The sequence below is a fragment of the Bos taurus genome, chromosome 3, assembly GCF_002263795.3.
Source record: "Bos taurus isolate L1 Dominette 01449 registration number 42190680 breed Hereford chromosome 3, ARS-UCD2.0, whole genome shotgun sequence".
Classification (NCBI taxonomy): domain Eukaryota; kingdom Metazoa; phylum Chordata; class Mammalia; order Artiodactyla; family Bovidae; genus Bos; species Bos taurus.
Genome location: NC_037330.1, coordinates 75,381,419 through 75,409,355, shown reverse-complemented (window position 1 = coordinate 75,409,355; position 27,937 = coordinate 75,381,419). Strand labels below are relative to the sequence as shown.

At 38.3% G+C, this 27,937-nt stretch overlaps 1 protein-coding gene across 3 annotated transcripts in view; it reads left to right on the top strand.

Moving 5' to 3' along the window:
- Positions 1-27,937, top strand: part of LRRC7 (leucine rich repeat containing 7) — a 613,767-nt gene that overhangs the window by 235,320 nt on the left and 350,510 nt on the right. For all 3 annotated transcript variants that reach the window (XM_059884769.1, NM_001192108.2, XM_059884770.1), the window contains one exon: positions 20,393-20,510. In XM_059884769.1, coding sequence (XP_059740752.1) covers positions 20,393-20,510 — 118 coding nt within the window. The remainder of the gene's footprint in view (positions 1-20,392; positions 20,511-27,937) is intronic.

Below are 27,937 nucleotides of genomic sequence, written 5' to 3'. Positions count from 1 at the left end.
TGGTGGAAGGTAAAGAGGTCCTTAACTGTACTCCATAGATAGTCAATAGCTCCTTGGGTGCTGAGTGATAATGGGAAAGAGAGAAGCAAAGGATATGAATAATATAAGCTCACAGTTTTTACCTGCTGGATCACATTATTTAATTTCAAAGGTCAGCTCCCAAATTTCATTAGAACCTCTTGTTGCTGAGATGAAGAGCAGGAGTGAAATGTCTGGTGTGTCTATAGAGCTTTAGAATCAGGCAGATTTGAATTTAAGTTTGGGAAAAGTTTTCAATCTGTTTCTCCCCCATGTAGGAGATACCATTTACCTTGTTGGATTGTTTTACCTGCATCTTATTTCTGTCAACTACTGTTCAGTTCAGTTCAGTTCAGTAACTCAGTCATGTCCGACTCTTTGCAACCCCATGAACTGCAGCAAACCAGGCCTCCCTGACCATCACCAACTCCCGGAGTCTACCCAAACCCATGTCCATAGAATCAGTGATGCCATCCAATCATCTCATCCTCTGTCGTCCCCTTCTCCTCCTGCCCTCAATCTTTCCCAGCGTCAGGGTCTTTTCAAATGAGTCAGCTCTTCACATGAGGTGGCCAAAGTATTGGAGTTTCAGCTTCAGCATTAGTCCTTCCAATGAATGTTCAGGACTGACTTCCTTTAGGATGAACTGGTTGGATCTCCTTGCAGTCCAAGGAACTCTCAAGAGTCTTTTCCAACACCACAGTTCAAACGCATCAATTCCTTGGTGCTCAGCTTTCTTTATAGACCAACTCTCACATCCATACATGATGACTGGAAAAACCATAGCCTTGACTAAGACAGACCTTTATTGGCAAATAACGTCTCTGCTTTTTAATATGCTGTCTAGGCTGGTCATAACTTTCCTTCCAAGGAGCAAGCATCTTTTAATTTCATGGCTGCAGTCACCATCTGCAGTGATTTTGGAGCCCCCAAAAATAAAGTCTGACACTGTTTCCCCATCAGTTTGCCATGAAGTGATGGGACTGGATGCCATGATCTTCGTTTTCTGAATGTTGAGCTTTAAGCCAACTTTTTCACTCTCCTCTTTCACTTTCATTGAGAGGCTCTTTAGTTATTCTTCACTTTCTGCCATAAAGGTGGTATCATCTGCATATCTGAGGTTATTGATATTTCTCCTGGCAATCTTGATTCCAGCTTGTGCTTCCTCCAGCCCAGCGTTTCTCATGATGTAATTTGCATATAAGTTAAATAAGCAGGGTGACAATATACAGCCTGACATACTCCTTTTCCTATCTGGAACCAGTCTGTTGTTCCATGTCTGGTTCTAACTGTTGCTTCCTGACCTATGTACAAGTTTCTCAAGAGGCAGGTCAGGTGGTCTGGTATTCCCATCTCTTTCAGAATTTTCCACAGTTTATTATGATCCACACAGTCAAAGGCTTTGGCATAGTCAGTAAAGCAGAAATAGATGTTTTTCTGGAACTCTCTTGTTCTTTCGATGATCCAACGGATGTGGACAATTTGATCTCTGGTTCCTCTGCCTTTTCTAAAACCAGCTTGAACATCTGGAAGTTCACGGTTCACATATTGCTGAAGCCTGGCTTGGAGAATTTTAAGCATTACTTTACTAGCATGTGAGATGAGTGTAATTGTGCGGTAGTTTGAGCATCCTTTGGCATTCCCTTTCTCTGAGATTGGAATGAAAACTGCCCTTTTCCAACCCTGTGGTCATAGCTGAGTTTTCCAAATTTGCTGGCATATTGAGTGCAGCACTTTCACAGCATCATCTTTCAGGATTTGAAATAGCTCGACTGGAATTCCATCACCTCCACTAGCTTTGTTCGTAGTGATGCTTCCTAAGGTCCACTTGACTTCACATTCCAGGATGTTTGGCTCTAGGTGAGCGATCACACCATCATGATTATCTCTGTCATGAAGATCTTTTTTGTACAGTTCTGTGAATTCTTGCCACCTCTTCTTAATGTCTTCTGCTTCTGTTAGGTCCCTACCATTTCTGTCCTTTATGGAGCCCATCTTTGCGTGAAATGGTCCCTTGGTATCTAATTTTCTTGAAGAGATCTCTAGTCTTTCCCATTCTATTTGTTTCCTCTATTTCTTTGCATTGATTGCTAAGGAAGGCTTTCTTATCTCTCCTTGCTATTCTTTGGAACTCTGCATTCAAATGGGTACATCTTTCCTTTTGTCCTTTGCTTTTGGCTTCCCTTCTTTTCACAGCTATTTGTAAGGCCTCCTCAGACAGCCATTTTTCTTTTTTGCATTTCTTTTTCTTGAAGATGGTCTTGATTCCTGTCTCCTGTACAATGTCATGAACCTTCATCCATAGTTCATCAGGTATTCTGTCTATCAGATCTAGTCTCTTAAATCTATTTCAACTACTGATCTTGTGGTAATTTTTCTTCAATGTTATAGATTAAGTAACATGTGTGAAGTGTGAGTATGGGGTCTGGCAAAGCATAAAACCTTCAACAAATAGTGGCAAATTTATTAGCCCCACTAACTTAAAGAACACCAAAAAGCTGACTTTCTTTCATAAAATGAAAAATGATAGTACCACTTTTAAAAAGGAAGTTATTTTTTTTCTTTCCTAAATTAATAGTGATATGAAAGGGTGAAAATCTTTGGAAAACTCTGTTCTTTCCAAATTTATGTGAAAATTAATTTTTAAAAGAATCCTAGAGACATTTATTCTTTCTATTCAGAGATGGTTTGCAGTTTCTGAAATGAACCCAAGACAGCAATAAATAGTTGAACCCTGACCAGAGATTATAGAAAATACCAATAGTTCTCTCTTTTTCTGTCTGTCTGTCTCTCTCTCTTTATAACCCTTTTTGTGGCTTCTTGATTTACTGGTAACAATGTAGCCTTGTTGTTGATTTTTCATTTTGGCATGTGTATGTGCATGTCTGTGCTAAATGATTTCCCAGAGAGTTTTCTCGTTTCTTTAAATTTTAAGTGGATGATTGGATGATAAAGGTTTGTTCTCTTTTTTTTAGGTGGTAAAAAAGATTGTGCTGAATATAACTCTCCTGGCTTTCAGTTGTCTCTTTTCTTTGTGTCAGTGTCCTTTAACATGAATAAAGGTTCTCTTTCTTTGTTCTAAATAATTAAGAACTGACTACACAAAAAGCTTGTAATATACGTTCACCACATGAATTTACTCATTAACATTAATGATGGCTGCTTCTTCATTGCCAGTGAAACACTGCCACCCACCTGCAGAGAAACTGTCTCTCAGGAGAACTGGAGTGGGGCCAAGGCCAGTGCGGCAGGGTGTGCGGGCGGCGGTGCATGCTGACAGCTGGAACTCTGTTTAGAAGAATAGTCACAGAAACTGAGGGAGTGAAAGCTTCTAGGGAGGGAGTGATGACATAGTCAAATGGAGTAGGAAGGCGAAGTAAGGCAAAAACTAGATAATCCATTAATCAGGGCTATAAAGTTTCATTTGTGACTTTTACAATAACAACTTTAGGGGAGAGGAGGAGGGAGCTTCTTGATCTTCCCATTTTCTCTAGTTTATCACATTCGTCCATCCTCAAGTTTTCAACCACCACACTGAAGACTCACAGATCTCTTGTGCCAGCTAAGCTCTATCCCTCCATCCTCAGATTTATATGTGCTTTCTGGGCTTACCTGAATATTCACACTCAGCAAGTCTGATCCTGAAACCTGTCTCTTGTCTATATTCTCTTTCTTAGTTGGTGACTGTCCATTCAGTCCCACTGCCAGGATGCTGTCATCCTTACTCTTCCTACTTATTCACCTTCCACATCACATCAATGGCCAAGACCTACCAATTTTGCCACCTAAATATTTCTTAAATTTAATTTCTCCACCCTATCAACAGAGCCTTTGTCAGGCCCTCATAATCTCTCAATGGATTAATGATACAGTCTCCTTAATTGATATATCTTAAACCTGATTTTCATTTTTTCCCAATGTATTTTTCACATAGCTGGCAGTGGTAGATGCAAATGTAAATATGACCAGGCTGCCTTCAAGGTTAAGTCTGTTTCCTGTTTTCTCTGTAACTTACAGAGGAAAATTATGCAACCAAACATATAATGCTAATAGGAGTCCTCCCATGATCCATCTACAGCTTACCTCTCCAATCTCTTCTGCTCTGAAAGGAAGTGTTCCTGATACACAAAGCTCTTTCTTGCCTCTCAACTCATCCTATTTCTTCTTCTTCGCATGCTACTTCAGAATTCATCTCAGTTGTCACCTTCTCCTACAATCTTCATTCTTCAGTTGCTGAAATTGTTATTTAACTCTCTTCTGTGTCTATCTGTTTACTATATGTACAATTATACAATTACACTTACCCAAACTTGTACTTATTCATTCAATACATATTTACTGAATGCCTACCCTATTCTGGGGAAATAGGACTCAAGAAGAAATACCCTAAATTATGAGACTATGTCTATTTAATCAATGTTTGGTTCAAAGTTAGGATCTCAGTGAATATTTGATACATAAATAATTATGATTTTGCAAAAGTGGATTGTAGAAATGTGTCCACAAGATTATATAAAACCAAAATAGAGAGACAGCTAATCCTGCTCTGCTGCAGGGTCAAGGCAGTCTGCTTGGCAGAAATGCATTTTTAAAGATAAGATTAGAATACAGTTTAGTTGGGTTTTTTAAATGATAAACTGAACCTTAGATGTATAAAATTTGCTCAATAGCATGTGATTTTTTACACATGAAACCAGAATTCAAATCTATGTCTGTTTGCCTCCAAAATATATAATCTTTCCATTATGACTATATGTGAAACAGAGACTCCAGCTATACTATGAGACACCTTCACTCTGGTTTACTCACCTAGGCAGAGCTAGTCAGTACAGACTGGGTTTTTAGTACCTAGAACTGATTAAGGCATTGATAGTAAAAAACTTAACTTAAATATATAAACTAGCTTATACTAATATGTATGTTCACATATACAAACTTATACTAATATGAAAGTCAGAATTAATGTCATTTCAACCCAGTTGTTCACATATAATATTGATTAATCTCTAGAGATAAAGCCAATATTTTTATAAATGTTAATTACCAAATTTATTTTAACAACTGATAGTTAGAGAAGAAAATGGCAACCCACTCCAGTATTCTTGCCTGGAGAATCCCAGGGACGGAGGAGCCTGGTGGGCTGCTGTCTATGGGGTCACACAGAGTCGGACACGACTGAAGAGACTTAGCAGTAGCAGCAGCAGTTATTTTCCCAATGGCTCACAGATAAAGAATCCACCTGCAATGCAGGAGATGTGGATTCATTCCCTGGGTGGAGAAAACCCTCTGGAGAAGGAAATGGCAACAAACTCCGGTATACTTGCCTGGAAAATCCCATGGACAGAGGAGCCTGGCAGGCTATAGTTCATGGGGTCGCAAAAGAGTCAAACATGACTAAACAACAAAACAAATTATTTGAAAAGCAACAAAAGAAAATTCATGCACACACCCGCATACTGCACCCCACCCCCGACACACACATACCACTTGTCTTAAGTAATGTAGAGATATGGGGATTTGCCCCAAATGCCTAACAACAGTTAAGCTAGGTCAAAATTGACATTTAATGTGGTCCTGTTTATAGTCAACTTTTCATTTTTCCTATTTGTTTCTTGGTGCTATTAACTTGCTACCATCAAGTAAAGTAACCATGAATATGTAAGTTAAAGAATATGTTCATTTAAAAAATCTTAATGAAGTTTGTTATCAAGTAGAATGGCCATAGGAACCTTCTGTATCTTATATATTTAAACAGACAGCTCTTTTTCCAGTAAAAGAGATAGATTCCCTTCCTTCTAAGACAGTGACAAAAGCTAAAATAAACTTGTTGTCCCAAAGGGACAAACGATTCAACATTTGGAAAACTTGTTGCTGAGAAGATCTGTGTTTTAAAAACAGCTGTAATGATAAAGGAGTATGTCGAGGCTGTATATTGTCACCCTGCTTATTTAACCTAAATGCAGAGTACATCAAGTGAAATGCCGGGCTGGATGAAGCACAAGCTAGAATCAAGATTGCCAGGAGAAATATCCGTAACCTCAGATATACAGATGGCACCACCCTTATGGCAGAAAGTGAAGAAGAACTAAAGAGCCTCTTGATGAAAGTGAAAGAGGAGAGTGAAAAAGTTGACTTAAAACTCAACATTCAGAAAATGAAGATCATGGCATCTGGTCCCATCACTTCATGGCAAATAGATGGGGAAACAATGGAAACAGTGAGAGATTTTATTTTGGGGGGCTCCAAAATCACTGCAGCTACTGAATGCAGCCATGAAATTAAAAGACACTTGCTCCTTGGAAGGAATGTTATGACCAACCTAGACAGCATATGAAAAAGCAGAGACATTACTTTGCCAACAAAAGTCCACCTAGTCAAGGCTATGGTTTTTCCAGTAGTCATGTATGGATGTGAGTGTTGGACTATAAAGAAAGCTGAGTGCTGAACAATTGATGCTTTTGAACTGTGGTGTTGGAAAAGACTCTTGAGAGTCCCTTGGACTGCAAGGAGATCCAACCAGTTCATCCTAAAGGAAGTCAGTCCTGAATATTTATTGGAAGAACTGATGTTGAAGCTGAAACTCCAATACTTTGGCCACCTGAAGCAAAGAACTGACTCACTGGAAAAGACCCTGATTCTGGGAAAGATGGAAGGCAGAAGAAGAAGGGGATGACAGAGGATGAGATAGTTGGATGGTATTACCAAATCGATGAACATGTCTGAGTAAGCACCAGGAGTTGGTGATGGACAGGGAAGCCTGGCATGCTGCAGTCTATCAGGTCACAAAGAGTTGGACACAACTGAGTGACTGAACTCACCTGAGGATAAAAAGACTGAGTGTTTATTGTAGTTGCCATCTAAGAATAGAGAGCTTCTGTACAATATATCCAATATTGCTAAAATGTACTGGAAGGGATTATAAGTTTCCTCCTCCCCTACAGCCTCAGTCTTATTTGATACTACCAGCATTTACTATCTCCATACCTCTCACACCAGCCCACAGCTCCATTGCTGCTGGAGACCTTAAAGTGTTGTTGGATCATAAAATCCCCGCTTCTTTGACTGCCCATGTTACTGGCACCAAGTCTTCATGAGTCCTCTACCCAGTGTGTCTCCCTCCTAACTCTTCCTGATAGTGCCTTGACTAAAACTCTCATTATTTTTCACCTAGATATTTTCTCATTGTCCTTCTACCTGCTTCTCTGGTCAGAGGTGCCAGTTTCTCAAAAACAAAAATCTGAGTTAGTCCCTCCCTGCTTACGAACATTTAAGGGGTGGATTATAATGTGAGGGATTAGTGTAGAATCACTTAAAAAAGCACACAAATCCAAGCATCCCATATTTTCTAGGACAAGGGCAAAGTCCAGGAATGTTTCTCTTGGAATAAAATGTGTTTGCAAGGCCCTTGTTCTGTTGTAGTATTTATCTGTTTTGCGGTGGTTTAGTCTCTCAGCCGTGTCTGACTCTTTGCAACCCTTTGAACTGAAGCCCACCAGGCTCCTCTGTCCATGGGATTTCCCAGGCAAGAATACTGGAGCGGATTGCCATTTCCTTCTCCAGGGAATCTTCCTGACCCAGTGATTGAACCAGCATCTATTGTGTTCCTTTACTGTCAGGCAGGTTCTTTACTGACTGAGCCACCAGAGAAACCCAATCTATTTTTACTATATTGTGTTTTATTTTGTGTATTTATAACCCCTAGTTGACTGTATGGGCTTCCCTGGTGGCTCAGATAGTTAAGAATTTGCCCACAAGGCAGAGACCCATTTCGATCCCTGGGTCAGGAAGATCCTCTGGAGAAGGGAATGGCTACCCACTCCAATATTTTACCTGGAGAATCCCATGGACAGAAGATCCTGGTGGGCTACAGTCAATGGGGTTGCAAAGAGTCAGACATGACTGAGCAACTTTCACACACACAGTTGACTGTATACTTGAGGAAAGGGATACTTTGTTATTCCTCTTTGGGTTCTGACATTGTGTTTGTCACTGAGTTGATGTTCAAGAGGGCTTCCCTGGTGGCTCAGATGGTAAAGAATCTGACTGAATACAGATCAGCGTTTTATCGCTGGGTCAGGAAGATCCCCTGGAGGAGGGCATGGCTACCCACTCCAGTATTCTTTCCCGGAGAATTCCATGGACAGAGGAGCCTGGAGAGCTATAGTTCATGGGGTCGCAAAGAGTTGGACACGGCTGAGTGACTTAACACACACATACACACACACACAGATGTTCAAGAGATGCTCATTGAATATAAGCAGTCTGGAAGGAAGGGAAATGGGAAGGATAAAAAGGAAGGAGAGAGGGAAGGAAGGAAAGAGGAGGGAGGGAGAAAGTAAAGAAAGAAGTGAATGAATGTCATAATTGGAAGCCTACAATTTCACCAAGTGCCTACATTAGAATTATTTTTATTCTGTTATTTTTGAATTGGCTTTTTTATAACTAAAATAATTAATAATACCTATTAAACTAATTTAAAAAGCATTTTATTGTAATATGCACAAAATAATTATTTATTTGAACCAGCTTTCATTTCCAAACTCCAAATGAGTTTGGAAATGCTGCAGCCTGAACACTTTCAAGGGGATTCAAAGCAAGAACTTCTAAGAAACCAGCTATTCAGTAACACCAGCTTATTAGGCCATCACCTCTTTTCCCTGATGGAATCCACTTGTGCCAACATGGGGCATTAATAACACTCTCGTTGTACAACAATGACCTTACATCAAATTTCTCAGGAAAAGGGTTTATTTTTTCACAATTCACAGGCAACTCAGACTTTTAACATCTGTAGTAGGAAAAAATAAAACACCTTATTCTTTCTAAGGAATTACATTTTGAGATCTAACCATTCATATTCATGATGTCATCACTATGTCCTTAATTTTCCAAGCCTGAGCATAAAGGTGATAATAAAATATTAATCCAAATTATAGTGTGTTGCATTTATGTAGCAGTTCAGGGTTCACAAAGCACTATAACATGTACTCAGATTTACTCGAATTCAGGTCCTTGCTGTTAAAAGATAGTCACTGAATCCAAGTTTTCTTCCCTAACCCCTGTAGGATCATTATGATGGGCTGGAGATTCCCCCTCTTTCATTCACTTTCCCTCCCAGACAGCCACCGGCTGTCAGTTATCACTATTGTCTTTCCCTTGCATAGATCTGATGGCACAGAGGGAACAATATGCTGCAGTAGAAATAGCTTTGTGCCAGACGAAACTGAATTTGAATGCTGGTTCTGGCACTTTCTATATATATGACCCTGTAAAAGTTAACCTCCTAAATTTTCTCATATACAAAGCAGGGATAATAACACCTTCCTCACAATGTTGTTGCAAGAAGGAGATTCATATACTTTAAAATCTAGATTAGTGCCTTGCACCTGTATAATAAGCACTCAAGAAATGGCACTATCTTATTATTTGCCACCCACCCCCTGCCTCAGAATTTTCATGAAAGATCAACTGTTTACTGAGAAAATCCCATGTGTCAGGCATTGCATTATACACTGCAAATGCTGCAGAAACCAAAGAAGCTTACGGTCTAGTAATCCCAAAACAGGGGCATCCAGGCTTCAGTAGAGATTAATACAGAATGTTGTGAAAGTATCCACAAATAGAGCATGTAAACCAGTCTTAAGCTGTAACCAGAAAGGTGAGAGGGCCTGAGCTTGAATAAGAGGGTTGAGGGGAGGTGGGGGAGGGTGGGGTGGAAGAAAGCATCAGCTGGAGACCTGGCATTTACAAAAGTAAAGGAGAGCAGGTGGATACAGAATCTGACGCTGCTCAGTATAGCTGAAGATGTGGTCCCATAGGATGGCGGGAGGGAAGGTATGAGAAAGAAACAAGAGACAGTAGAATGAGAAGATGAGGCTCTAGAGAAGTAAAGGGCATTGAAAGCTGTATTGAGAAACTTGGGACTGTCCCAAAGAGAGGAGAGAGCCGCTGAATACAGTACAGGCAAGAGATGGACTTGCTCACATTTGCTTTTTTAGAAGTAGCACGGCATGACCTATCACAGAGGTCCTTAACCTGGTCCATAAAGCCATGCGCGGGCTTCCAGTGATTTGCAGGCTTCTTGAAATTGGCTGCAAATGTGTATGTTTGTGTGGATGTGTGTGTGTGTGTGTGTGTGTGTGTGTGTTTCTAGAGAGAGTGTCAGTAAGGTTGACTCAAAAATGATTAAAAATCACCATCTGAACAACTTCTTTGGGATAAAGCCCTGACTGCTTTTTTTTTTTTTTTTAAATTTTATTTTATTTTCAAACTCCACACAATTGTATTAGTTCTGCCAAACATCAAAATGAATCCATCACAGGTATACATGTGCTCCCCATCCTGAACCCTCCTCCCTCCTCCCTCCCCATACCATCCCTCTGGGTCGTCCCAGTGCACTAGCCCCAAGCATCCAGTATCGTGCATTGAACCTGGACTGGCATCTCGTTTCATACATGATATTTTACATGTTTCAATGCCATTCTCCCAAATCTTCCCACCCTCTCCCTCTCCCACAGAGTCCATAAGACTGTTCCATACATCAGCGTCACTTTTGCTGTCTCGTACACAGGGTTATTGTTATCATCTTTCTAAATTCCATATATATGCGTTAGTATACTGTATTGGTGTTTTTCCTTCTGGCTTACTTCACTCTGTATAATAGGCTCCAGTTTCATCCACCTCATTAGAACTGATTCAAATGTATTCTTGCTTTTATTTTTTAATTTACATTAGAGTACAGCCCTGGGAGTTTGTGATGGACAGGGAAGCCTAGCAAAGTTTAGAAAAGAATCACTTTTAATTTTTTGCCATTCCTAACATACCTCTGGGCCTTTCCTCCTATTACAGCATCCTGAACTGCCCTGCTCTTCCCAATCTACCCCTACTTCCCCACCCTGCCTTCTGCTCACAGAACCTCATCTCTTTCAAAGCTTGGATGGACTGTTTCTTTCTTCTCTAGAAATTCCCTCTATCCCTTCCCCATTCTTCTCTAGCATAAACACAAGTCAGAGTCATAGAGTTCCGATCACCAAGCTAGAATGAGAGATAGACAAATAGACCAGTGGACTACAGATAGAAAATCTGAAGCCCTGTTGGAAATCCAACAGAATTTGTGTTGCAAATCAGTGGAAAAAATAATGCCCTATTTTTAAAATGGAACAACTGGTCATCTATAAAGAGAAAAGAATGGATCCTTACTTCACTTCATTCTCAAAAATAAATCCCAAATGAGTCAAATCAAAGCATTAAAACTTTTAGGAGGGAAAAAATAGGAGACCATCTGCACACACTAAAACTGAGAGATAAATTTGACTATTGTAAATGTCTTTTTATCAAAAACTACCATAAAAAGAATGGAATAATGAGCCATATTTTGAGAGAACTGTCAAAAAATTCATATTCAGAATATATGATGAACTCTTTTAAATGAATAAAACATGAAACAGTGTTCAGTTTTTTTAGTAATAGATAAACTGCATTACCATTTTACATACCACATATAGGAAAAAATAGTCTGAAAATGTCAAATTTTGGAAATAATGTGAGGAAATGAGAATTCTTATCCATGTTAATAGGATTTTGAATTGTTACAGTCACATTGCAAAAATAAAATTCTACTATTAGTAAACGTGAATGTATGCTTACCCACCTCAGAGAAACATTTGTATATGTGCACTAGGAGATATATATACACACTTAGCAATGTTGTTCAAAAAATTGGAAATAACTCAAAAGTCTGTGAACAGTAGAATATATGAGAAGATTGTGTTATATGAAGCATAAAGTAGTAAAGATGGATGAGTGGATTATATACATTAACATGGAATAATGTTAAAACACAGTATTGAATGAAAAGATCAAGCTGCAGAAGAAAGTATACCCCCATTATTTCATTTACATAACAATTAACAGACAAATCTCAGCAGTATATAAGTTTAGGATAACTAGTATAAAGATTAACAGACAAATCTTAACAGTATCTATGTTTAGGATTACTAGACCTGTGGTAAAAGAAGAGAGAATGAGAAATTGGTTACTTTTGGTGGATCAGGTAGATGACAAGGGACATGGTTTGGAGGAGAATAAAGTAGCTTTCTTAAACTGGTTTGAGGAATATGGCTCTTTGTTTTATCATCATAATTTAAAAAATATGTATTATATACATTCCTGTGTATATAGATTTCACATTAAAAAATTAAAAAGATAAAGACCATTATAAGATACATGCAATGACCTGGAAATGATGTGGTTCCTCTGTTTAAGGAGCTCCCAGTCTGGGCTTGTTTCCTGCTTCATAGACCACTGTGGGTTGTGAGGGACTTGTTTCTTTATTGTTCCTACTGAGTTGGACATGACTGAGTGACTGAACTGATACTGGTACTACATTCTGTTAATATTTTTCTGTCTTTTTAAGCTGCAGGCTTATTTAACTCTTTCATTTTCATCCAAAATAGCATTTGCACCCGCTAAACAACATCTTCCCATTTCTCCCACCATTGTTTTATTACTATGAGTTCAACTTTTTTAGATCCCACATTCAAGTGAAATCACACAGAAAATATTTATTTTTCTCTGCCTGACTTATTTCACTTTGCATAATGCCTTCAAGTTCCATCCATTTTTGTCACAAAAGATGGGACTTTATCTTTTTTATGGATGAATAATATTCCATTGTGTATACAGTTGACTCTTGAACAACATAGGGATTATGGGCACAGACCCCCACACAGTTGTAAATCTGTATATTGTCCTCCCTTGGTATCTATGTGGGATTGGTTTCAGACTTGCCACAGATACCAAAATCTGTGGATGTCAAGTTCCATAGTTGGTTCTCCAGATCCATGGTTCTATATGTGAGGATTCAACCAATCATGCATTCTGTAGCACATATAGTATATGTGTGTGTGTGTATAGATCTCATATCTTTATCCATTCATCTGCTTATAACACAGGTTTTTCTATGTCTTGTCTACAGGGAACATGGGGGTGCAAACACATCTTCAAGATAGCATTTTTATTTCCTTTGTATATATACCCAGAAATGGGATTACTGTATCATATGGTAGTTCTGTTTTTAATATCTTGAGGCTCCTCCATGCTGGTTTTCATGATGACTCTGCCAATTTACATTCCCACCAACAAGGTACACAGTTTCCCTTTTCTCTGCTTCTTTGTTATCACTTGTTGTGTCTTGTCTTTTTAATAACAAGTGTGAGTCCTTATCTGATTGTGGTTTTGATTTGCATTTCCCTGATGACCAGTAATGACAAGCTTCTTTTCATGTACCTGTTGGCCATCTGTATGTTTTCTTTGGAAAAGTGTATATTCAAATATTTTGCCAATTTTTTAATTAGATTTTTTAGTATTGAGTTGTATGAGTTTCATGTATATTTTGGATATTAACCCCTTTTCAGATAAAGGTTTGCAGGTATTTTCTCCCATTCTGTATGTTTTATTTCTGCTGGTCACTTCTTTTGCTCTACACAAACTTTTTGGTTTCATGTAGTCCTACTTGTTTATTTTTGCTTTTTTTGTCTGTGCTTTTTGTGTCATACACAAAAAATCTTTGCCAATACCAATGTCAAGGAGCTTTTCTCCTATCTTTTCTTCTAGAAATTCTACAGTTTCAGGTCTTATATTTAAGGCAGTAATTCATTTTGAGTCATTTCTATGACTGGCATAAGATAGGAGTACAATTTCATTCTTCCACTTGCAGTTATCCAGTTTTCCCAACACCATTTAATGAAGAGCCTATCCTTTCCACATTGCATCTTTTTGGCTCCCTTGTCAAATATTAATTGACCATACATGAGTGGGTTCATTTCTGGGCTCTCAGTTCTATTCCATTCATCTACATACCTATTTTTATGCCATTATCATACTTTTTTCTATTTTGACCTACATTCATGTTTTAATCCCACAAGTAGACATTTTGTTTTTGTTTTATTCTTTTTCTCCCCATCTTTTTTTATTCATACTCTTCTTCCTTCCTCCCTTTCTCCCTCTCTCTTTTCCCTTCTTGCCAACCTTCCTTCCCTCCTTCTTTCCTTTCCTCCCTTCTCCCTTCCTCCCTTCTCACCTCACTCAAGACTGAGAAAGTTATATATTCACCACTGACTCTTTTTGCAGAACCCAGAGTTTTTCCTTCCCTTACTGAAGTATCACCCATAGGAGAATCCAACTGTGTATAGAGTGGTCTCTCAGCCAGTCTCCAACCTCTGTTCAGACCCCAAGCAGTCTTCTATCTTCCACTGACAGAAAACAAAACAAAACAAAACAACCCTTAGTCTTCATCCACCAGAGACCAACAGGTACCACCAGAGCAGAAGCTACATACAGACCCACTCAACTCTGTGTAGTAACATTTTCTTGTTATTCTGGAATTTGAGAAATTCCAGTATTTCAGCCAGGGCTCAGCTATGCATTAAAGGAATGTGTGTGTGTGTGTGTAATTTATTGTACTAAAAAATTTTCCTTTGAATATTTAGTCTACCATGCTGAAATAGGAATTGATGGGAATCTCATGTCCTTATGCTCAGTGTTGAAATAGACCATATCATATATTAGGTGTTCAATAAACATATTTTAAATGCATATGGATGTTGTAGACATAGAGAACTCCCTCCACAATCCTAATATCTTCATGCTGTCAAGTATATATCTGAAACTAGTTTGAGTTACACAGTCTTCGTTTTGTTTTTTTTTCCTGTGTGCTATTTATTTTTATTTTTTTTCTTTCGTTTTTTTTAAATTTTATTTTATTTAACTTTACAATATTGTATTGGTTTTGCCATATGTCAAAATGAATCTGCCACAGTTATACATGTGTTCCCCATCCTGAACCCTCCTCCCACCTCCCTCCCCATACCATCCCTCTGGGTCGTCCCAGTGCACCAGCCCCAAGCATCCAGTATCGTGCATCGAACCTGGACTGGTGACTCATTTCATATATGATATTATACATATTTCAATGCCATTCTCCCAAATCATCCCACCCTCTCCCTCTCCCACAGAGTCCAAAAGACTGTTCTATACATCAGTGTCTCTTTTGCTGTCTCATATACAGGGTTATTGTTACCATTTTTCTAAATTCCATATACATGCATTAGTATACTGTATTGGTGTTTTTCTTTCTGGCTTACTTCACTCTGTATAATAGGCTCCAGTTTCATCCACCTCATTAGAACTGATTCAAATGTATTCTTTTTAATGGCTGAGTAATACTCCATTGTGGATATGTACCACAGCTTTCTTATCCATTCATCTGCTGATGGACATCTAGGTTGCTTCCATGTCCTGGCTATTATAAACAGTGCTGCAATGAACATTGGGGTACACGTGTCTCTTTCAGTTTTGGTTTCCTCAGTGTGTATGTCCAGCAGTGGGATTGCTGGATCATAAGGCAGTTTTATTTCCAGTTTTTTAAGGAATCTCCACACTGTTCTCCATAGTGGCTGTACTAGTTTGCATTCCCACCAACAGTGTAAGAGGGTTCCTTTTTCTCCACACCCTCTCCAGCATTTATTGCTTGTAGACTTTTGGATCGCAGCCATTCTGACTGGTGTGAAATGGTAGAGTTCAGTTCAGTTCAGTCTCTCAGTCGTGTCCGACTCTTTGCGACCCCATGAATCGCAGCACGCCAGGCCTCCCTGTCCATCACCAACTCCCGGAGTTCACCCAGACTCATGTCCATCGAGTCAGTGATGCCATCCAGCCATCTCATCCTCTGTCGTCCCCTTCTCCTCCTGCCCCCAATCCCTCCTAGCATCAGAGTCTTTTCCAATGAGTCAACTCGTCATATGAGGTGGCCAAAGTACTGGAGTTTCAGCTTTAGCGTCATTCCTTCCAAAGAAATCCCAGGGCTGATCTCCTTCAGAATGGACTGGTTGGATCTCCTTGCAGTCCAAGGGACTCTAAAGAGTCTTCTCCAACACCACAGTTGAGAAGCATCAATTCTTCAGCACTCAGCCTTCTTCACAGTCCAACTCTCACATCCATACATGACCACAGGAAAAACCATAGCCTTGACTAGACTGACCTTTGTTGGCAAAGTAATATCTCTGCTTTTCAATATGCTATCTAGGTTGGTCATAACTTTCCTTCCAAGGAGTAAGTGTCTTTTAATTTCATGGCTGCAGTCACCATCTGCAGTGATTTTGGAGCCCAAAAAAATAAAGTCTGACACTGTTTCCACTGTTTCCCCATCTGTTTGCCATGAAGTGATGGGACCAGATGCCATGATCTTCGTTTTCTGGATGTTGAGCTTTAAGCCAACTTTTTCACTCTCCTCTTTCACTTTCATCAAGAGGCTTTTTAGTTCCTCTTCACTTTCTGCCATAAGGGTGGTGTCATCTGCATATCTAAGGTTATTGATATTTCTCCCGGCAATCTTGATTCCAGCTTGTGCTTCTTCCAGTCCAGCGTTTCTCATGATGTACTCTGCATAGAAGTTAAATAAGCAGGGTGACAATATACAGCCTTGACGTACTCCTTTTCCTATTTATAACCAGTCTGTTGTTCCATGTCCAGTTCTAACTGTTGTTTCCTGACCTGCATACAAATTTCCCAAGAGGCAGATCAGGTGGTCTGTTATTCCCATCTCTTTCAAAATTTCCCACAGTTTGTTGTGATCCACACAGATACTACAAATACATTATCCCTCTTTTGCCTTTATCTGGTTATCTTGTGCTGGCTCTTCGGTGATACACATTTTTTAATTTCCTCTTCCAGATATACTTTCATGAGTCAACCTCATCACCATTGTCAATGTGAATTTGAGCAGACTTCTACAAGTGTGTTCTCATTACATCTGATATTTACCTTAGCATAGTCTTTTCACATTGTATTTCGTATCTAAATATTACACTGTAAGCTGATCTACTGAGCTCAATTGCTGTGTCTTATTCATTTTATGTCCCTTGAACTTAGCATATTGTTCAGTTTTGTGGCAGATATCAATGAATGGTTTTCCATAAATTAATGAATAACACTTTTTAGAATGTGCATTTTTGGTCCCAAATATGTTTTATTTTCAACAGTTAGGCCTTTCTCTTTTGTATCAGCTCCCTTACAAACACCTAACAATTCCTGTTTGGAGTCAGTAATTTAAATTGCATAGTCTTCTCAAACCAGTTTCTGTCAGAGTTAAATTGCTTCCTTTAGCCCAAGAAAAAGAACACTTTAGTACTCAAATATTTTAAGACTCAAAACAATTTTTTTTAAATGGGAAGTATCATTAGTAAATTAAAGGCAGAATAACCATAATCATTAAGAGTTTTACTTTAATTAACTATTAATTATAATTGCTGTTTTATACTATATTGAAGAATTTATGATAATTCCTTACCTCGTTTTCATTCAAAGTTTGAATATTTAAAGAATCTTTAAGATGCCTTCATTTCTTTGCCAGCTTATAGACATCATGACTCATATTCAAGAGTTCACTGCTTTGTTTATTAAATTTAGACTCCATTGAGATTGTTTGTCTATCTGAAACTTCCAAACCAGTGAAGTACCACTTAAACTAAAACTTAGTGCTTTCCTCATTTTCACTTTACTTATCTAAGTATACTTTCAAATATATTTATTCAACATACAGTATGTGTAGGGCACTATGTCAGTCACTTTGTTATATACAAAGGTGAAATTAATTGACACCAAGATGAATCAGATGTGACTCCTGCCTTCAGAGACCTCATCATCTAGAAAAGTAAGGAATAGATTATTATGCAAATATATATATATATTTCTGTATTAACATGTAAATATTAGTAAAGACTAACAGTTATCAAGCTCTTACTATGTGCCAAATGTAGTTTTACATTTTTACAAGTAATTCATTTTATCAAATCCAAGGTTATTGATTATAAGATACAGCATTACCATTATTATAGTACCATGAAGGGAAAAAACACTGCTTTAAAAATAAAACAATCTAGATTGGGAGATGAATCCCAAATATCAAAGATGTTAATACGTGAAAAAGTGCAAGACTTAAAATTGACGACAGGCATTAGAGGTAAAGAACCTGCCTGCCAATGCAGGAGACACAAGAGATGCACATTTGATCCCTGGATAAGGAAGATCACCTGGAGGAGGGCATTGCAACCAACTCCAGTATTTTTGCCTGGAGAATCCCATAGACAGAAGAGCCTGGCATGCTACGGTCCAAAGGGTCACAAAGAGTTGGGCATGACTGAAGTGACTTAGCACGCATGCACACACAAAGTAACTCATTTAATTCTCTCAACAATCTTTCAAGTAAGGTAATGTTATCCCCATTTTACAGATGAGGAAATTGATAGAGTTCAGAGATGTTAGGCAACTTTCCCAAGATCATACAGATAGTAGATAAGTGGGGATTGAATCCACATCAGCCTGATTCCAATGCCATGCTCTTAACCACTGTACCATAACTGTCTTGGATCTCTTAATGTACTAGTGTGTTCAGAAATTCCCAAACCTTTTCTTCCTGATGTGGCTTCATTTAAAATTGAAGAAGAATGTAGCCTCTATTAATTCTTGAGATAAACTGAGAATTTAGTTGAGAAAATAAGACTTGAATTTACAGATTGAAAGAAAAAGAATGTTTTGATAATAATTTATCTGAATTTTGCATAAAATGGTTATAATATACTAAGGAGTAACTAATACAATTTACCAGTATCAACCAAGATCAATAGGGTTGATTTAAAAAAAAAAAAAAATATATATATATATATCTGCAGCTATAACTAACCACGTTGCATGTAGTGCAATGGTCTTAATAGAATGATAGACCCTGGAAAAAAATTTAAGTTAACTTTGGCCATGAGTGTAGACATTTTTTTTTCCCTATATATTAAGGGAAAATTAGTAGTTAGTGGAAACTGTCCATTGAAGTTCTCTTTTTTAGATTTTATAAAAGTAAGTAGCAATATTTCTATGGAGAATATTGAAATTCTAGCACTACATGAAATATTGCAAATGAGCTTTGTAAGGAGCCAAAAATGACAAACATATTTATCCCAAATAACAACTAACACAATATATTTTGTAAAAAAAAATCTGAGTTAAGAAATAATAACCATGTACTATATAAATTACGAATTATGTGTGAGAACAAGCAATAGTTAAATGTACTGTTTGCCAATTGCATAGGCATGGATACCAGAGACTTCATCTGTGGAAATTCAGCAAAACAGAATTAGAAATGTTAAACAGAAGAGATCTCATTAAGATAATTCTTTCAGAAATGAGTAAGAAATTTCAGTCCCAGCTGTTCAAATCTTGAGTAGTCAAGGTGAGATGGACATAGCGAAAAAAAATCTAACTGCATTATTTCCAGAAACAAGATACTGGGAAAACCTACATAAAAAATTACCAGATCACTATTATTTCTTGGGTTTCCCTGGTGGCTCATATGATAAAGAATCTATGTGTAATGCAGGACACTCAGGTTAAGTCCCTGGGTAAGGAAGATCCCCTGAAGAAGCAACTGGCTACCCATTCCAGTATTCTTTCATGGGAAATCCCTGGCAGGTTACGGTCCATGGGGTTGCAGATTCAGACATGACTGAGTGACTAACTTGAAACCTGAGAACTAACAGGTGACTAACTTGGAACTAACTTATTAAAAATGATGATTTTTATCTTCATCCCAGACCCATCATATCAGTATTTCTTTGGGCAAAACCCAAGGAGCCACATTTTAACAAGCACCTCCACCCACCAGTGATTAAAACCATGTGGCATTTGAGAACCATTGCATTACCACTTGACTCGTCCCCATCTAGTACTTTTGGATTCGTGGCAGAAACGAACCAACTACTAGTGGTCATTTTTTTCATTAAATATCAGAGATTAAATGTTTCATTTGCTAGATATTTATGAAGCAGTGTGGGGTACACAAAAGAAATGTGAGTGCATATATTCAACTGTATTGCATTTCTTGCATGTCTGATAAACAGCTGTTTGACATGATTAAATGAAAGTAATTTGTGGTTGTGGTGAAAGAGAATTGAGGTAATCCTGGTAGCTGAGGGAATAAAAAGGAAGTGGCTACTTGAGAAATTATTTCAAAGAAAAAAAAATCGATTGGTTCACTGGCAAATTAAACATTAATGTTAAACCGAAGGGAGAAATATTGAATACTTTGAGTGGCGAATCTGGGTAGCAGAGAATAGGGAGGGACTAATATGGGGATGGAATGTGCAAAAATTCTGAAAAGAATCCAGACTATTCTGTGGAAGGGTGTGGAAGAAAGTGAGACTTTTGTACTGGTCCTTTTATTACCACATTGGTAAAGATGGTGAATTGAATGTTGCTTCTAAGTTTCTATATAAGTGGATTTAACCAAATTAAGATCTCATCAATTATTATTTTCTTTTCACAGCAATTGTTCAACTGTCAAGCTCTAAAAAAGCTAAGTATTCCTGACAATGACCTTTCAAATCTGCCAACCACTATCGCTAGTTTAGTAAACCTTAAAGAACTCGACATCAGTAAAAATGGTAAGATCTTCAGTTCATCTATAAATAACTTGAATTTTTTTTCCTTTTTTTTTCTTTTTTTAAATTTTATTTTATTTTTAAACTTTACATAATTGTATTATTTTTGCCAAATATCAAAATGAATCCACCAACTTGAATTTTTAACTGAAAATTTGCTTTAAATGTTTTCTCTTAGAAAATGATATAACACCTTTTCCTTGTTTATGTTACAACTCTAACTTAATGTTTGTTGAAAAACTAAATCCTGAATTATAAAACTGAAGACAGAAAACTTCTCTCCCCTCCTTTTACTAACGTCCTTGACTCACTCAGGCCTTATTTCCCCTTGCATTCAGATATGTGATTTAACCTCTCTGAGATTATTTTAGTGACGTTACATTGTATATTTTCCTCATTCTTTGAGGAAAAGTTTTTCCAACATGTTTCAGATATCACCGGCTCAATAGTGAGGTGTGAAGTTGCTCAGTTGTGTCGGACTCTTTGCGACCCCATGGGCTGTAGCCTACCAGGCTCCTCTGTCCATGGGATTTTCCAGGCAATAGTCCTAGAGTGGATTGCCATTTCCTTCTCCAGGGGATCTTCCCAACCCAGGGATCGAACATGGGTCTCCCGCATTGTAGGCCACCCGCTCAATAAGGCCTACCCATTCACCCTTTTTGGCACTGGGGCCTTAGAGAACATCTAATCTCCCTATCTCTGCTCCTTTTTCTCCCATAGCAGTGACCATCTTCTCAATACATATAATTTACTTATTTTTTATGGTTCTGTCTCCCCTCTCTTGCCCCAAAATATAAACTACATATGTGACAGGAGGGATATTACTCTGTTTTAGTCACTGATGTATCTCAGATATTTAGAGCAATACCTGGTGAATAATAAGCACTCAGTAGTATTTGTTATAACTTTGGCCAAACATTATATCTGGTGATTTGGTTGATATTCGTGTTAATGATGTTTTCTTCTTAATGTTTCTGGGAGTCTCCTGTGTTCTCATATGTTCATTAAATCCTCATTTTCTTCCAAATGAACATGGCCCTCCATTTTATTAGAATAAAGCAAGGATCAGTCAAAAAAGGTTATGTCTAGGCATTATGAGGATATAAAGCAGGACTCCTCTGTCATTAAGCTAGTTGGTTAAACTTTATGTGTGTATGTATGTATTGCTTTGTTAAGTTAAGGCATTATTATTGGGGCCAAAGAAATAGACATGAACAAAGCAGATCCTTGCCTTCATGAAACTTACATTCTAGAACATGCATTTGACATTAAATAAATAGTTAAAAGGAAAGATATACCCATTTGAAAGCAGAGTTCTAAAGAATAGCAAGGAGCAATAAGAAAGCCTTTCTCAGTGATGAATGCAAAAAAATAGAGGAAAACAATAGAATGGGAAAGACTAGAGATCTCTTCAAGAAAATTAGAGATGCCAAGGGAATATTTCATGCAAAGATAGGCACAATAAAGTTCAGAAATGGTATGGACCTAACAGATGCAGAAGGTATTAAGAAGAGGTGGCAAGAATACACAGAAGAACTGTACCAAAAAAGATCTTCATGATCCAGATAACCACAGTGGTGTGATAACCAACCTAGAGCCAGATATCCTGGAATACGAGGTCAAGTGGGCCTTAGGAAGCATCATGACGAACAAAGCTAGTGGAGGTGATGGAATTCCAGTTGAGCTATTTCAAATTCTAAAAGATGATGCTGTGAAAGTGCTGCACTCAATATGCCAGCAAATTTGGAAAACTCAGCTATGACCACAGGACTGGAAAAGGGCAGTTTTCATTCCAATCCCAAAGAAAGGCAATGCCACAGAATGCTCAAACTACTGCACAGTTGCACTCATCTCACATGCTAGTAAAGTATTACTCAAAATTCTCCAAGCCAGGCTTCAATATTGTGTGAACTGCGAACTTGCAGATGTTCAAGTTGGATTTAGAAAAGGCAGAGGAACCAGAGATCAAATTGCCAACATCCATTGTATCATAGAAAAAGCAAGAGAGTTCCAGAAAAACACCTTCTTCTGCTTTATTGACTATGCCAATGCCTTTGATTGTGTGAATCACTACAAACTGTGGAAAATTCTGAAAGAGATGGGAATACCAGACCAGCCGACCTGCCTCCTGAGAAGTCTGTATGCAGGTCAGGAAGCAACAATTAGAACTGGACATGGAACAGTAGACTGTTCCAAATAGGGAAAGAGTATGTTAAGGCTGTATATTGTTTTACCCTGCTTATTTAACTTACAGGCAGAGTACATCATGAGAAATGCTGGTGTGGATGAAGCACAAGCTGGAATCAAGATTGCTTGGAGAAATATCAATAACCTCAGATATGCGGATGACACTGCTCTTATGGCAGAAAGCAAAGGACTAAAGAGCCTCTTGATGAAAGTGAAAGATGAGAGTGAAAAAGCTGGGTTAAAACTCAACATTCGGAAAAGATCATGGCATCTGGTCCCATCACTTCATGGCAAATAGATGGTGAAACAATGGAAACAGTGGCAGATTTTATTTTTGGGGGGCTCCAAAATCACTGCAGATGGTGACTGCAGCCATGAAATTAAAAGACACTTGCTCCTTGGAAGAATAGTTATGACCAACCTAGACAACATATGAAAAAGCAGAGACATTACTTTGCCAACAAAGGTCCATTTAGTCAAAGTTATGGTTTTTCCAGTAATCATGTATGGATGTGAGAGTTGAACTATAAAGAAAGCTGAGTGCCAAAAAATTGATGCATTTGAAATGTGTTGTTGGAGAAGACTCTTGAGAGTCCCTTGGACTGCAAGCAGATCCAACCAGTCCATCCTAAAGGAAGTCAGTCCTGAATATTCATTGAAAGGACTGATGCTGAAGCTGAAACTCCAATACTTTGGCCACCTGATGCTAAGAGCTGACTCATTGGAAAATACCCTGATGCTGGGAAAGATTGAAGGCAATAGGAGAAGAGGATAACAGAGGATGAGATGATTGGATGGCATCACTGACTCAATGGGCATGAGTTTGAGTAAACTCCAGGAGTTGGTGATGGACACGGAGACCTGGTGTGCTGCAGTCCATGGGGTCGCAAAGAGTCAGACACGACTGAGCAACTAAACTGAACTGAACTGAAATAATTATCGGTGATTAAGTAAAAATTGAGTTAAAGATACATTGAAAGTGAAGGACATGCATATTAGTAGGACATAATCCAGTCTGTGTAGTTAGATAAAGTTACCCTAAGAAATAATAACTAAATCCAGCCATGACAGATAATAGTTGTTATTCAGTGGGTATAAAGTTTCATTTGTACTGGGTGAATAACTTCTAGAGATCTGGCATGGTGGCAATTTCTGAACCGGCTTTCCAGAAGAACTCGCAGGTCGTTCTAAGCAGAGGGGGATGGCCGCACTAGGGACAGTCCTCGTCCCTGCTCTGTACTCCCTCCACAGGCCCCAGACCAGAGCCCTGGACCTGGGCCCATCTGGTCCCTTCGAGGCTCAGTCCACAACAAGCCTTCCTCCCCACTCCCCCCACCCAAACACTCTGCAGCAGCTGACCCCGGTAGCCCCTGAAGACCTAAGTTACCCTAAGAAATAATAACTAAATCCAGCCATGACAGATAATAGTTGTTATTCAGTGGGTATAAAGTTTCATTTGTACTGGGTGAATAACTTCTAGAGATTCACCATCCTACATCGTGCCCATAGGTAAAATTACAGTATTGTGCACTTCAGAATAACTGGTGTTATCCCAATGTCCTTCCTGATTTGATTTTCTTAATAGTCTTTATGAGTAACTGACATAGTGTATTTTAACTTGTTTATGTATTATTATCTGTGCTATCCTTAGTCACTCAGTCGTGTCTGATTCTTTGCCACCCCATGAACTATAGCCTGCTATGCTCCTTTGTCCATGGGGATTTTCCAAGCAAGAATACTGGAGTGGGTTGGTTGCCATGTTCTCCTCCATGGGATCTTCCAAAGCCAGGGTTTGAACCCAGTTTTCCCCCATGGCAGGTGGATTCTTTACTGTCTGAGCCACAGGGAAGCCCAAGAATACTGGAGTGGGTAACCTATCCCTTCTCTAGCATATCTTCCTGACCAAGGAATTGAACCAGGGTCTCCTGCATTGCAGGTGGATTCTTTAGCAGTTGAGCTACCAGGGAAGCCCTATATATTTTTTAGATTCCCCTAACTAAAAAGTTCAGTGATGTTCTAACTTTTTATCATTGTCTTGGTCACTGATACATCTCTACTGGATAAAACAATGCATGGCACATTATAGGAGTTCAGTACAATTTATTTGATGAATTTATAAATGAATGGTCCTTCTGGACATGGAACACTTGTTGAAATATACCAGTTTAAGTAACTAACAGTCTTCAAGACTATGAGAGTCATAGAAAAGTTTACATTCTCACTGGGCAGAGAAGACTAACATAAAAATAATCAAGGAATATTGTAAAGCATTATATTGGGTTGGCCAAATTTTGTTTGGGTTTTTCTGTAAGATACTATGGAAAAATCTGGACCAATTTTTTGAGGAGACCAATACAATGAAGTGATTAATTATATGGCATGTGTGTGTGAGCTCCAGGTTTCCCACATGGCACTAGAGGTAAGGAACTAGTGATAAAGAACTTGTCTGCCAATTAGGTGACAAAAGAGACATGGGTTCAAACCTTGGGTGGGAAAGATCCCCTGGAAGAGTGCATGGTAACCCACTCCAGTATTCTTGCTTGGAGAATCCCAGGAACAGAGGAGCCTGGTACAGTCCATAGGATCACAAAGAATTAGACATGACTGAGGTGAAGTCGCTTCAGTTACGTACAGCTCTTTGCGACCCTATGGACTATAGCTTCGCCAAACCCCTCTATCCTTGGGATTCTCCAGGCAAAAATACTGGAGTGGGTGTCCATACCTCCGGGTATCTTCCCAACCCAGAAATCCAGTCCACCTCTCCCGCACTGCAGGAAGATTCTTTACTGCTGAAGTCCACCCGGGAAGCCCTAACTATATGGCACAAATTACAATTGTAAATTCTTAGAGAATAAGATTAATGGAGACTGATTTATGATTAGGGTAAGATAAAGAATAATCTATATATAGATTTATCTATATAAGATAAAGAATATAGCTTGAGGAATTCCTTGAAGCACAGTAACATGAATAAAGGAGAGCATTTCATTTGAAGGAAACAATGGAGTACAAATGGACACACATATTTCTATACCAACTTGACTTACCACTTAGAGGGGTTTCAGGAAGACCGTCCTAAAAGGATCATTTGCCAACTTAGTGAACAGCAATTAGATTTAGGCCAATTGAAAGATGATGTGAGGTCTACCTTCATTCTTTTAAAAATAGACTTAGAGCCCACATATTTTTATGGATTGATATTTCTTTACTAACAATACTATTTATATGTTTATATACATTCACACAGGAAATTCTGTTTTCAAATTACAATTTCTGAGATATATTTTATAACCAAATGTAACAGTCCCTTGGTCTTCAGGCAGGTCAGGTTTGACTAGATAGTTCGAATAAATAAAAATCTATCTTATTCTTAAAGAGAATCAGAAGTAAATTCATCACCAAATACAGACATGAAACTTCTAAGAAATACGACATTTTTATGAGCATTGTAGTCATCTCCTAGCAGTTTTCTTGCGTCACAAAATTTTTGTTGCCAGGATGTAAACTGCAAGTTATAGTTCTGCTCAGAAATAAGTCTGTGAACATAATTAGAAGTCCTAGTAAGTAGAATTTAGGAACTTTTAGCTATGCTTATGATGGTTATATTGTGGAAATATTTATGCAAAAAAACAAGCAAAGTGTGGCAAATCATCCTGCAAGGTTAGTACCATACAAAAGTTTTGATGAGCATGATGATATACCAGCCATTGCTAGAAATGACACAAATGGTAAAAGATTTCAACACATTAATCCTTTCACAAAATTATACCTAAGAAGCTGTCATTGAATTTCGTGGCAGAGACCTAGACAGTTACTTAAGGAGCATAATGTATCCTTTGGGAATCTCTCAAGTGAAAAAAGAGCAGATAGAAGAAAATAAGTGCAGTGTCAGCATCACAGTTTGATAAGGTTGGAATTGTCCTGGTGGAAAAGAGTCAAGATATGAGAGAATATAATCAGTATTGGTATTGAGGGACTGAAAATGAATGTTTATTTTGAGCCAAGGACTCATTCAAGTGCTAGTCAATCTTGATAAATATTTGTCTTAATTGTGTTGGAATTTGATGAGTGACCCCTTATGAGGAAATTAATTCACTTGGAGATGGAGGTGAAATCTGATCTTGGTTGTCCCTGGGACTCCAATTTTTACTTTTTGGGTCTAATTCTTTCACCTGTTATCCAAATGCACTGTTTTTCTTTCCACAATTTAAAAATAGTATTTTATATTAAAACCTTTAGATAATCAAACTGTTGTGCAGAGGAATGGATCTAGAAATTTTGTGTGAATAACTATCACTACCTCTTTAACCATACCTCCAACCAACCCATCTCCCTTCCATTGCATTCCCAGGTAATGCCAAACTGTCATTTTCAAGTGCATCAGGCTGGTTACTATGACAAAAGAAATGATACTATTTCTCTCCCCAAAATATTCCTTCTTCTCACTGTTGTCCCCAGCAACCAGAGTCCTTTTCACCTTTAAAAAGGCATCTCTGATGTCATTTATTCTGAGAAACATTCCTGATATCCTGTAGATGAAGAGAATTAATTGCTCCTTTCTCTGTTATATGTTTATACATCTTAAGTGTTTTTGCTATGAACATATCTCACTTTGTAATTTGATTTCTGTTTATCCTTATGTATTGACTAGATTGTAAAACCCTTGAAATCAGGGAGTATCTCGTTCATTGCTCTATTTGGAATAACTAACCCAATACCCATAAATGGCAGGTGCTCCATAAATGTTTGGGAGATGAATAAACTTTATCCTTTAGCATTCTGCAAAATACATAACATGTATTTATATTATATTACATAAGGGACCCTACAAAGGATAGCATCCCCACCTATTATACTGGGATGTGTTAAATATTGCAACTCAGTGCTGAAAAATAGGAATGATACTGCAATAAATGCTGCTGCTGCTGCTAAGTCACTTCAGTCGTGTCCGACTCTGTGCGACCCCATAGACAGCAGCCCACCAGGCTCCCCCGTCCCTGGGATTCCCCAGGCAAGAACAATGGAGTGGGTTGCCATTTCCTTCTCCAATGCATGAAAGTGAAAAGTGTAAGTGAAGTCGCTCTGTCGTGTCCAACTCTAGCGACCCCATGGACTGCAGCCTACCAGGCTCCTCCATGCATGGGATTTTCCAGGCAAGAGTACTGGAGTAGGTTGCCATTGCCTTCTCCGACAATAAATGATGAGAAAACCCTAAAATCAGCTCCAAACTGCCATATAGTAAT